The 10,000-nt window shown below is 46.4% G+C and overlaps 2 protein-coding genes across 2 annotated transcripts in view; one reads left to right on the forward strand and one right to left on the reverse strand.

Annotated features, from left to right (window-relative positions):
* Positions 1–2,606: 2,606 nt before the first annotated feature.
* Positions 2,607–3,570, forward strand: LOC123519801 (casein kinase I-like). Its single transcript, XM_045281319.1, has 2 exons — positions 2,607–2,749; positions 2,865–3,570. The coding sequence occupies exons 1-2, from the start codon at positions 2,607–2,609 to the stop codon at positions 3,568–3,570; spliced, it is 849 nt and encodes a 282-aa protein (XP_045137254.1).
* Positions 3,571–5,266: 1,696 nt separating this feature from the next.
* The window catches only part of LOC123520120, a 10,382-nt gene continuing 5,648 nt past the window's right edge, over positions 5,267–10,000 (reverse strand). Inside the window, exons 4-6 of the mRNA XM_045282050.1 lie at positions 8,737–8,932; positions 6,936–7,018; positions 5,267–6,045 (exon numbers count right to left, since the gene is read on the reverse strand). Coding sequence (XP_045137985.1) covers positions 5,705–6,045; positions 6,936–7,018; positions 8,737–8,903 — 591 coding nt within the window. The 5' untranslated portion in view covers positions 8,904–8,932 and the 3' untranslated portion in view covers positions 5,267–5,704. The remainder of the gene's footprint in view (positions 6,046–6,935; positions 7,019–8,736; positions 8,933–10,000) is intronic.

Here is a 10,000-nt window from a genome sequence, read left to right on the forward strand (position 1 = left end):
GACATACACATAAACAGACATAGAGACATAGACAGAGAGACAGAGAGACAGAGAAGAGAAAGAGAAGAAGCAGTAGGGAGTGAGAGAAGGAGAGCAAGGTGGAAGTGAAAAGGTAATTTATTTGACGTGAGAGGAAAGAGGGAGTGCGGGATGCCTCCCCGGTCGCCCATCACCGCTGAGGTTACCTGCTGGGAGGGGAACAGGTGTGCGGGGCCATTGGAGCACCAGCAGGAGGAGGAGGAGGAGGAGGAGGAGGAGGAGGAGGAGGAATAGAATGGGTGGAGTGTTCTTGATGTGTTAGATGGAGTTGGAAAGTAATGAAGAAAGAGAAAGAAGAGTAGGAATATACAAAGGAATACAAAGGAAGACAAACAGCAACAGACCCTTAGGTTCTTACTAGGCTGTTTGTGGAGACTATCTACTAACTACCAGTGGTAGAGACAGGACAGCAAAGCAGAAGGCTCCTCCCCACCCACCCCTCCCTCCAACCGAGGCTGGCAGGAAAAAAGGCGAAACCATGTGATATTAAAAAATCACATGGAATTTTAGTAGAGAGTGAAAAGGAAATGTGTAATCTACGTGACTACTTGTGTTTGTGGGGGAAAGTGTTAACGCTTGGTAAATGTCATGTTGTGTGTGCATTGTGTACGTGGATGCACAGTGTGTATGTCGAATGGGTGGTGCGGCAGCCTTGCCTGGCGCTTTCTAGGAGGCAGCAGTCAATCAGGCCCCAGCTCCGTTCAATCCACTGAGATAGCATACTTTCCTGTAGGGACGCCGTACGCTGATAACCCCTTGCAACATTGATCCCTGGTACTTAGTTCCCGATGATGATCAATGGTTGACAAGGCCCTCTCCAAACACAGCCCGTCACAGGTCGAGAGTAGTAGTAGTGACCGTTCACTCTGGGCTATCTGTGCGTGTATGCAGTGTAGTGTAGTATGTATGTAAACACAGTGTGGAGTCAAAAAGGTGGTGCGGCAGCCTTGCCTGGCGCTTTCAAGAGAGGCAGCAGTCAATCAGGCCCCAGCTCCGTACAACCACTGTAAAAGTGCACTTCCCTTTAAAGGGCGCCGCACACTGTATGGTTACCCCTGCAGCGGTGACCCTGGTACCTTAAATCCCGATGATGGTCACCTACTGTCAGGGCTCTTGACTATCCACAGCCCTTCACAGATCGAGAGTAAAAGTAGTGACCGTTCACTCCGGGCTATCTGTGTCATGTATGGAGGGTGAGAGTAATTCAAACTAACTGGCAATTTAAACCACGATCAGAGGCCCGGGAGATAAAAAGGAAAAGCGCAAGTTATTCGGAAATGAATAGCGACAACCGGGGATTAGATTCAAAGTATTTATCGAGGCGAACTTTGAACGTTTCGATAGTACCTGAGTTGACAACATTTGATGGCAGACCATTCCATATATTAACTATGCGATTAAAGAAAAAGTGTTTGGCTTCATTTGTTACAAAACGCTTACCAACAATTTTAAAACCATTGCTTCTGGTGACATTTGACTGGTCGACTGATACGTATTTTTGAATATTCAAATTTGCGAACCCATTAAAAATTTTGAAAAGCATGATAAGGTCGCCTCTTACTCTCCGTTTCTCAAGAGAAAATAAATTTAATTCCTTTAGGCGTTCCTCGTTGGATTTGTTCCGCAGCCTTGGGATCATTTTTGTTAATCTAATCTAGGAAGAGGAGGAGGAGGAGGAGGAGGAGGAGGAGGAGGAGGAGGAGGAGGAACAGTAGCAAGAGGAGGAGGAGGAGGAAGAGGAAGAGGAAGAGGAAGAGGAGGTCCCAATGTGTTAAGTAGTCGTGGAAAAGAATGAAAGAAGGAATAGAAAAGGAAGACGAAGAAAAAAAAGAGATGGAAAGGAAGAAAAGGACGAGGAATACAAAGGAGAGGTACAGAAAGGAAAAGGAGGAGGAGAAATGATGCTTAATGAAGAATACAGATGGAAGAAAAAAATTGAACAGAGTAAAGAAAGATGAAAAGGAGAAGAAAGAAGAAGAACGTAAGAGAGGAGGAGGAAGAGGAGATTAATAAGGAAGCATCCATGAAAAGAGATAAAGAAGAAGATGAAAAGAAAAAAGAGAAAAATCTGGAGGAGGAGGAGGAGGAGGAGGAGGAGGAGGAGGAAGAAGAAGAAGAAGAAGAGGAGATTGAAAAAAGAAAATAAGAATAAAAAGGAAAATTAAGATGAAGAGGTAGAGGAGATTGAGAAAGAAGAGGATGACAAAAAAGAGGTTGTAATTGACAAGATGACAAGAATTACCTGAAGTAGAAAATATAATGACAGGAAGACAGAGAAGACGAAAACAAGAGGATAACAGAAGCGGATAAAGAAGAAAGATGACGAAGATTTCTTTTTTTTCTCTTTTATTTCTTCCTGACTCTTTCTTCCTCAAATTCCATATCATCTCTCTCTCTCTCTCTCTCTCTCTCTCTCTCTCTCTCTCTCTCTCTCTCTCTCTCTCTCTCTCTCTCTCTCTCTCTCTCTCTCTCTCTCTCTCTCTCTCTCTCTCTTTGTTTCTCAGTTTCTATTTCTGTGTCTGCCTGTCTGCCATTAAAAAGTCGTTGTTGAGTGGTTGGCAGGCGGCATGAACGTGTCTGGACATGTGAACCTGACGGCTGGGCAGGTGGTGGGCGGGCGGTTCCTGATCGAGGGCAGGCTGGGGCAGGGCGGCTTCGGCTCCGTGTACGGCGCCCTGGGCCTACACACAGGCAGCCGCTGTCCCTCAAGGTGGAGCGGGGCGGCAGGAACACGGTGTTGCAGGAGCTGGAGGTGCTGTCGGCGGTGGGCGGCGAGGGCGGCGTGGCGCTCACCTCCCTGGAGTGTGGCGCCTTGGGAACCACAGCGTGCTGGCCATGGAGGCGAAGGGCACCACCGTGCGAGGCGTCAACGGCAGCCTGGCGGGCGTGGGCGTGGTGATGGCGGGCGTGCTGGCGCTGCTCGCGGAGCTGCACGGGCGCGGCTTTGTACACCGGGACGTGAAGGCGAGCAACATCGTGCACGGCGACCCTGCCGACCCACGGGACCCGCGCCGCCTCTACCTGGTGGACTTTTGGCTGGCGGAGCGGTTCCGCGCGCCCCGGGGCGACCATGTGCCCCTGCGGGACGGCGTGCGGCCCAAGGGCACCTTCCAGTACCTGAGTGTGCGCAGCCACCGCCAGCTACTGCAGTCCCGCCGCGACGACCTAGAATCCCTGGCCTATGTGGCGGGTGTGTTGCTCAAGGGGCGCCTGCCGTGGGCCTTCTCGTCCAGGCGGCGCCCCACGCACCCCAAGGCGGCGCTCATCAAGGAAAGCCGCACCCGTGCCGTCTTCAGCAGCTGCCCGCGCGTCTTTGCTGACTTCCTGCAGTGCGCGCGCGGCCTGGAGTACGCCGCGGAGCCAGACTACGCCGCCTGGCGCCAAGCCTTCCTGCACCTCGCGGCCCAAACCGACCCGCACGGCGTCGCGCTGCACAAGTGTCGCATGGACGTGTACCGCCCTCACCACCGCAACAAACATTACAATAACCACACTAACCACAGTAACCACACACACGTTCCACAACACTAACGACACTGGCGCTCCTTCATGTACCGTGTCTATCACTGTCTGTCTGAAGCTTTCCGGCCAGTGTTTGCTGAGCGGCGCCTTTCCCAATACAGTTTCCACGCGAGCCACTTCAGATACAGCAGCGTCTCCCCTCGAAAAGTGGCACAGCGGGGCCGTGACGAGGAAAAGAGAGAATGGAAGGGGCGCGACTGCACTAAAGACAGAAAAATTACTATACTTTTTCATCCTTTCCCTCGCATCCCTCCCTTTCTCCTTCACTCCCTCTCTCCCTCCCTCCTTCCATCCTTACCGTGGCTTCCTTGTATCTGGGTCACTCAAGAACAATAGACGGTACGAAGTTTGCCTTAATACTTGATCAAAGTGTGTATGTAATTCACCTCGGTCGTCTGCTGGTCACCTAGCCAGTCTTCCCCATTACGGAGCGAGCTCAGAGCTCATAGACCGATCTTCGGGTAGGACTGAGACCACAACACACTCCACACACCCGGAAAGCGAGGCCACAATCCCTCGAGTTACATCCCGTACCTATTTTACTGCTAGGTGAACAGAGGCCACACATTAAGAGGCTTGCCCATTTGCCTCGCCACTTACCGGAACTCGAACCCGGCCCTCTCGATTGTGAGTCGAGCGTGCTAACCACTACACTACTCTCTGTGTGTGTGTAATTCATCTCGGTCGTCTGCTGGTCACCCAGCCAGTCTTCCCCATTACGGAGCGAGCTCAGAGCTCATAGACCAATCTTCGGGTAGGACTGAGACCACAACACACTCCACACACCGGGAAAGCGAGGCCACAACCCCTCGAGTTACATCCCGTACCTATTTACTGCTAGGTGAACAGAGGCCACACATTAAGAGGCTTGCCCATTTGCCTCGTCGCACCGGGACTCGAACCCGGGCCTCTCGATTGTGAGTCGAGCGTGCTAACCACTACACTATGCAGTGTGTGTGTGTGTGTGTGTGTGTGTGTGTGTGTGTGTGTGTGTGTGTGTGTGTGAGATTCATTTTTAATATTTGTAGGTTAAGAAAACTTTAGCAAAATACAACATATTTATTAGTTTATATAGGCGTCTCGATTTTTAAACGCTCACGGAAGCGCTTGCACACATGCACACACACACACACTCACATACACACATACACACACACACACACACACACACACACACACACACACACACACACACACACACACACACACACACACACACACACACACAGAAAGATAGAGAGAGAGAGAGAGAGAGAGAGAGAGGTGGGGAGGGAGGGAGAGAGAAGAGAGAGGCTCCCATTATGTGAAGGATGAATGAATGGATGTCACTATATACTAAATCTACGAAAGAAGTATTAGTCATATATAAAACAAGACTTTTTTTCATATATCAACATTAATATTCAAACACTAATAACTATTTTTTTTATTTCAAAGTATATTTCATCGCGCTAGATTCAACCTTACTGAAAGCTACACATTTCATAATCAGGAGAGAGAGATTTTTTTCACCTGTCTCTCGTCAAATTTATCGTCATTAGGTACAAATGTCAAGGTTGTCATTACCTGGGAAAGAAATTAATTAGGCCACGTGATCATTTGCTGGCTTTACTTACCGGTCGGTGTCGATGTTTGGACCGTAGACTCTGTAACATCACCACCACCACCACCACCACCACCACCACCACCACCATCACCAAGAAGAGACATAGTGGTTGTGATACTCGTCGTGGGAATAACAGTAGAAGTAGTAGTGTCAGTAGGAGTAGGAATAGTAGTAGTAGTAGTAGGAGGAGGAGGAGGAAGACTTAAAGAAATAGATCCAGTTGTAGTGATAGGAATTACAGTTTCAGTGGTAGTAGGAGTTGTTGTTTCCTTAGAAGTGGAAGGATCAGAAGTAGATGTAATAGTAGTATCAGATGTAGTTATAGTAGTAGTAGCAGTAGTGGCAGTAGTAGCAGCAGAGTCAGTAGTAGTAGGTGAAGTGGTAGTGATCGTCGTAGAAGCAAAGTCTTGAGCAGCAGCAGTGGTAGTAGTAGTATCAGTAGTAGTAGTATCAGCAGTATCAGTAGTAGTATCAATAGTAGTAGTAGTAGTAGTAGTAGTAGTAGTAGTAGTATCAGTACTAGTAGTAGTAGTAGCATCAGAAGTAGTGGAAGGTGAAGTAGGAACATCTGTAGTGGTCGTGGTGTCGGTAGTGGTAGGTATTGATGTAGCGGTGGAGATCTGAGTACTGACAACTTTGGTAGTGAAGGTGGTGGCTGTAGTGGTGGCGGGGATGGTGGAGACACTGAAAGGACTGCAAATAAAGCGGTCTTTCTCGGCTACACCCACGTGTTTCGTGTCCTCGTGGTAAGCCAAATGCAATATGGCAGTGGTAGGATCGCGGGTGCAGATGAAAGAGAGGATGGATGTCTTGCCAGGAGGAATCACAACATGTCCCTCCACCAGACACTCGAGCTCCACGTCCTGTTCCTCCCACAGCTGACGGAAAGGCAGAGTAGGAGAGTTGGTGGGAGGGAGGAATGAGTGGGATTAGATCAGGTTAACCCCTTCACTGCTGGCACACATTTTTACCTTGGGATTTGTGTACGATTAGACCATTTTATTTACATCAGGAAGGGTTAATGAAGGTCAGAAGATTAATGGCGAGAATCTTAACGATTTTAATCCCCACATAAGTTTCTGAAGTTGTATAAAATCACCAATTAGTAACCAGAATAGATGTGGAAACACGTCATGGTGCTCAAGGGATTAAGGAGTATGGTTGAGTATGGTTGTCTTTGTAGTAGAAGGAGGAACGGCAGGATATATAGGAGGGACAGAATAGAGAAGACATAAGGAGTCAGACATTAGGGGCCGCCGTGGTACAGTGGAACCATGCGTGCTTTGGGGTCCGAGGGGTCTCCAAGCGCACGGGTTCGAATTTTGTCCACTGTCAGAGTGTAGGTTGGGCTTCCTCACTCGGGCCAACGGTTTCCTAGCGGGTGGGCTTTGAGATAGGAGGTACCCTAAACAGTATCCCCTTTAGCCCATAAATTCCCGTGAAAAGCCCACATGGTATGAATAAGTAAAAAAAATTAGATCGATAGTGCAGAGTCATTGGAGAGATGTACAAGCAGATAGACAGATTTATAGGTAGAAATGATGGGTGGAAAAAGATAGAAAAGCTTTACACAGGCATTGCCATGTATAGGAAACCAAGTCTTGTATTATCGTATTTTTTCAATTTATCTATTTGCTTTTCTCTAATGTGTGTATAAGTAATTCCATAATGCTATATCTCGAAAAATTATTTAAGTCATTCAAGGAGAAACATATTTTTAACAGACCTCCCTCAAACGTAAAGAAACGCTCGGTGCAGACTCACTCACCTCTTCCGGCAAAATGTCCACTTGTTGGCTCTCCACCCTCACCTCCATACTGGCATGGTCCACGCTGAAAGTTACGGGGCAGCCTGGGAAAAAAATTGAAATAGTTGATCATATTTGACCTTCAGTCTGGGAAATACTCAGAAGGAAAAAATGTGGTAGTAGTAGTGGTGGTGGTAGTAGTAGTAGTAGTAGTAGTAGTAGTAGTAGTAGTAGTAGTAGTAGTAGGTTGGTGTTGATGGTGGTGGTGATGGTAATAATATTAGAAATAGTAACAGTAGTAGTAGTAGTAGTAGTAGTAGTAGTAGTGGTAGTGGTAGTGGTAGTAGTAGTAGTAGTAGTAGTGGTGGTGGTGGTGGTGGTGGTGGTGGTGGTGATGATGGTGGAGGTGGTAGGTTTCTTGCAGTTGTAATGGTTGTAACAGCAGCTGCCATGAGTTTACGTATTTAAAGCAATAAGAGCAGCAGTTTCCGTGACTCGTGTAATTCCTCTCATCACTGCGTCACACCTGCACACACAGACAGGCAGGTGCACGCGGCCAGCCCGGGGGAGAGCCGTGATATAGTGTCATAATTAACGGATAAGCTCAGGTAATTCTCGGCGTAGCTGACAGGCAAAACGTGCGTTCACGTGAATGAAAAAGAATGAGGCGTGAGAGAAGCGGAGGAAGAGGAGGAGGACGACAAAAAAAAAAAAGGATGGAAGGAAAAAAGAACAGAAAATTCGACGAAGAAATCCAATAACTGCTGAAGGAAAATATTGAACTTGACAGGCAAAACTGAAGGAAGAGGAAACAATATTAAAGAAAAGTATTAGAAAACAAGCAAGGCTGGAGAAAAGAATAGCACGGAGAGAGAGAGAGAGAGAGAGAGAGAGAGAGAGAGAGAGAGAGAGAGAGAGAGAGAGAGAGAGAGAGAGAGAGAGTATCGATACACCCCTGTAGCTAGATTTGGCAATTTTTTGTTTCCCTTTTGACCGTTTGGGCGACATGCCGTGTGAACCTTTTTCATCTCCCCCTTTCCTCATTTTTTGTCCATAACCAATCTTCCTGACAAACACACACACACACACACACACACACACACACACACACACACACACACACAGTATTCTTATAATGCATGCACAGACTATATATATACTTACATATACACACAAAAGAACTCACTTGCAAACAAAAGACATTCTTGCTCATATTTACTTATCACGCAATACACACACAACGAATGCACGTGTGTATGTGTGTGTGTGTGTGTGTAATTCACTGTTTGATCTGCTGCAGTCTCTGACGAGACAGCCAGACGTTACCCTACGGAGCGAGCTCAGAGCTCATTGTTTCCGATCTTCGGATAGGCCTGAGACCAGGCACACACCACACACCGGGACAACAAGGTCACAACTCCTCGATTTACATCCCGTACCTACTCACTGCTAGGTGAACAGGGGCTACACGTGAAAGGAGAAAGGAGACACATCCAAATATCTCCACCCGGCCGGGGAATCGAACCCCGGTCATCTGGCTTGTAAAGCCAGCGCTCTAACCACTGAGCTACCGGGCCGTGTGTGTGTGTGTGTGTGTGTGTGTGTGTGTGTCCTATATAGATCACTCGTGCGTGTTCTCACTTGCATGTATATCATATGTATAGAAATATGAAAATACATAAAAAAAAAACAATACACAAGAAAGCCTTGACTGCTCGGGCTGCACCACCTCCCTCATACACTAATGTACTTATCTACGTGTATTGAACTACCCAGACAAAAGAACACTGAACTTCGCACCTTCCCGTGAGGCTGAACACACCTGAGGAGCATCCGGGGAACCTCAAGCCGTACTTTGTCCTGCTCAAGTTTCTGGAGAGGTGATAAGGTACCCAGCTGCCCAGTTCGCACTTCAGCCACACTGAGGACACCTTGATCAATTCCTTCGTGTCTTTGTTGTAATCCCACAGATACTCGTTGTCGTTGCATGCTATATGAGCTTGCGATCCCTCCGGACCCTGAAAAAATTAGGAACTGTGACATTAAATAGATAAAAACAGTGATTTGAAGTTTAATGAGGTAGAGTTACAGAGTGGAGTGAATAGGAGGGAATATAGAAATAGGTAGATTGTCACTGCTTACTCATTTGAGTGCGCCATCACTCCGGACACTGGAAAAATTAGGTACTGCGGCATTAAATAGATAAAAACAGTGATTTGTTGTTTAATGAGGTAGAGTTATATGTCAAATGGATAGGAGGGAATAGGGAAATAGGTACTGGTTGTCTCTGCACATTATCTAAGCGCGCCATCACTCCTGGCCCTGGGAAAATAAAAAACGGGGACATCAAGTAGACAATAGAGACGAAACTGTGATTTGCTGTTTCCTAAAGAAGAATTACAGAGGAGTGGTGAAGGAATACAAGAAAATAGAAACAAGAAATAAGTGAAATACAGTGAGAGGTAGAAAGTGTCCACGCTGTCTGAGAATCTTTTCTTTTTCTTTTTTCTATCTTTTTAAGATAAATATGTTTTTTCTTCCGACCTAAAAAGAAATGCTGTAGTCTTTTATTTATTTAAGATCATAATTAGCAACCAAGGGAAAAGAATAATATTTACTCGTTGCTATACACACACACACACACACACACACACACACACACACACACACACACACACACACACACACACACACACAGAGAGAGAGAGAGAGACACACAGAGAGAGAGAGAGAGAGAGAGAGAGAGAGAGAGAGAGAGAGAGATTTAGCCATATTGCATACATAAATGCATACATATGTGTTGAGGCAAGGTCCAATAGGCCAAAGCTTCAGTAGGACCTGTGAACCAGCAAGGTGGCAAACTTAATAAGGGACGCATTTCGGCCACTCACGAATCTATGGCAAAGTGAAATTTCTAATAAAGTTAAATAGTGAATTAACAAGTAGAGTAAGATAACAAATGGAAATATGCACAAATGTACTGCCTGACATAATGGTACAGATTCATGTTCAGATAATAATGATAATAATAATAATAATAATAATAATAACAATAATAATAATAATAATAATAACAATAATAATAA

This window comes from Portunus trituberculatus, chromosome 46 (genome assembly GCF_017591435.1).
Source record: "Portunus trituberculatus isolate SZX2019 chromosome 46, ASM1759143v1, whole genome shotgun sequence".
NCBI classification, from domain to species: domain Eukaryota; kingdom Metazoa; phylum Arthropoda; class Malacostraca; order Decapoda; family Portunidae; genus Portunus; species Portunus trituberculatus.

Coding starts and splice junctions, on each gene's coding strand:
- LOC123519801 (XM_045281319.1), top strand. CDS start 2,607: ATGAACGTGTCTGGACATGTGAACCTGACGGCTGGGCAGGTGGTGGGC. Junction 2,750..2,864: donor GGCAGCCGCTGTCCCTCAAG/GTGGAGCGGGGC, acceptor TGGGAACCACAG/CGTGCTGGCCATGGAGGCGA.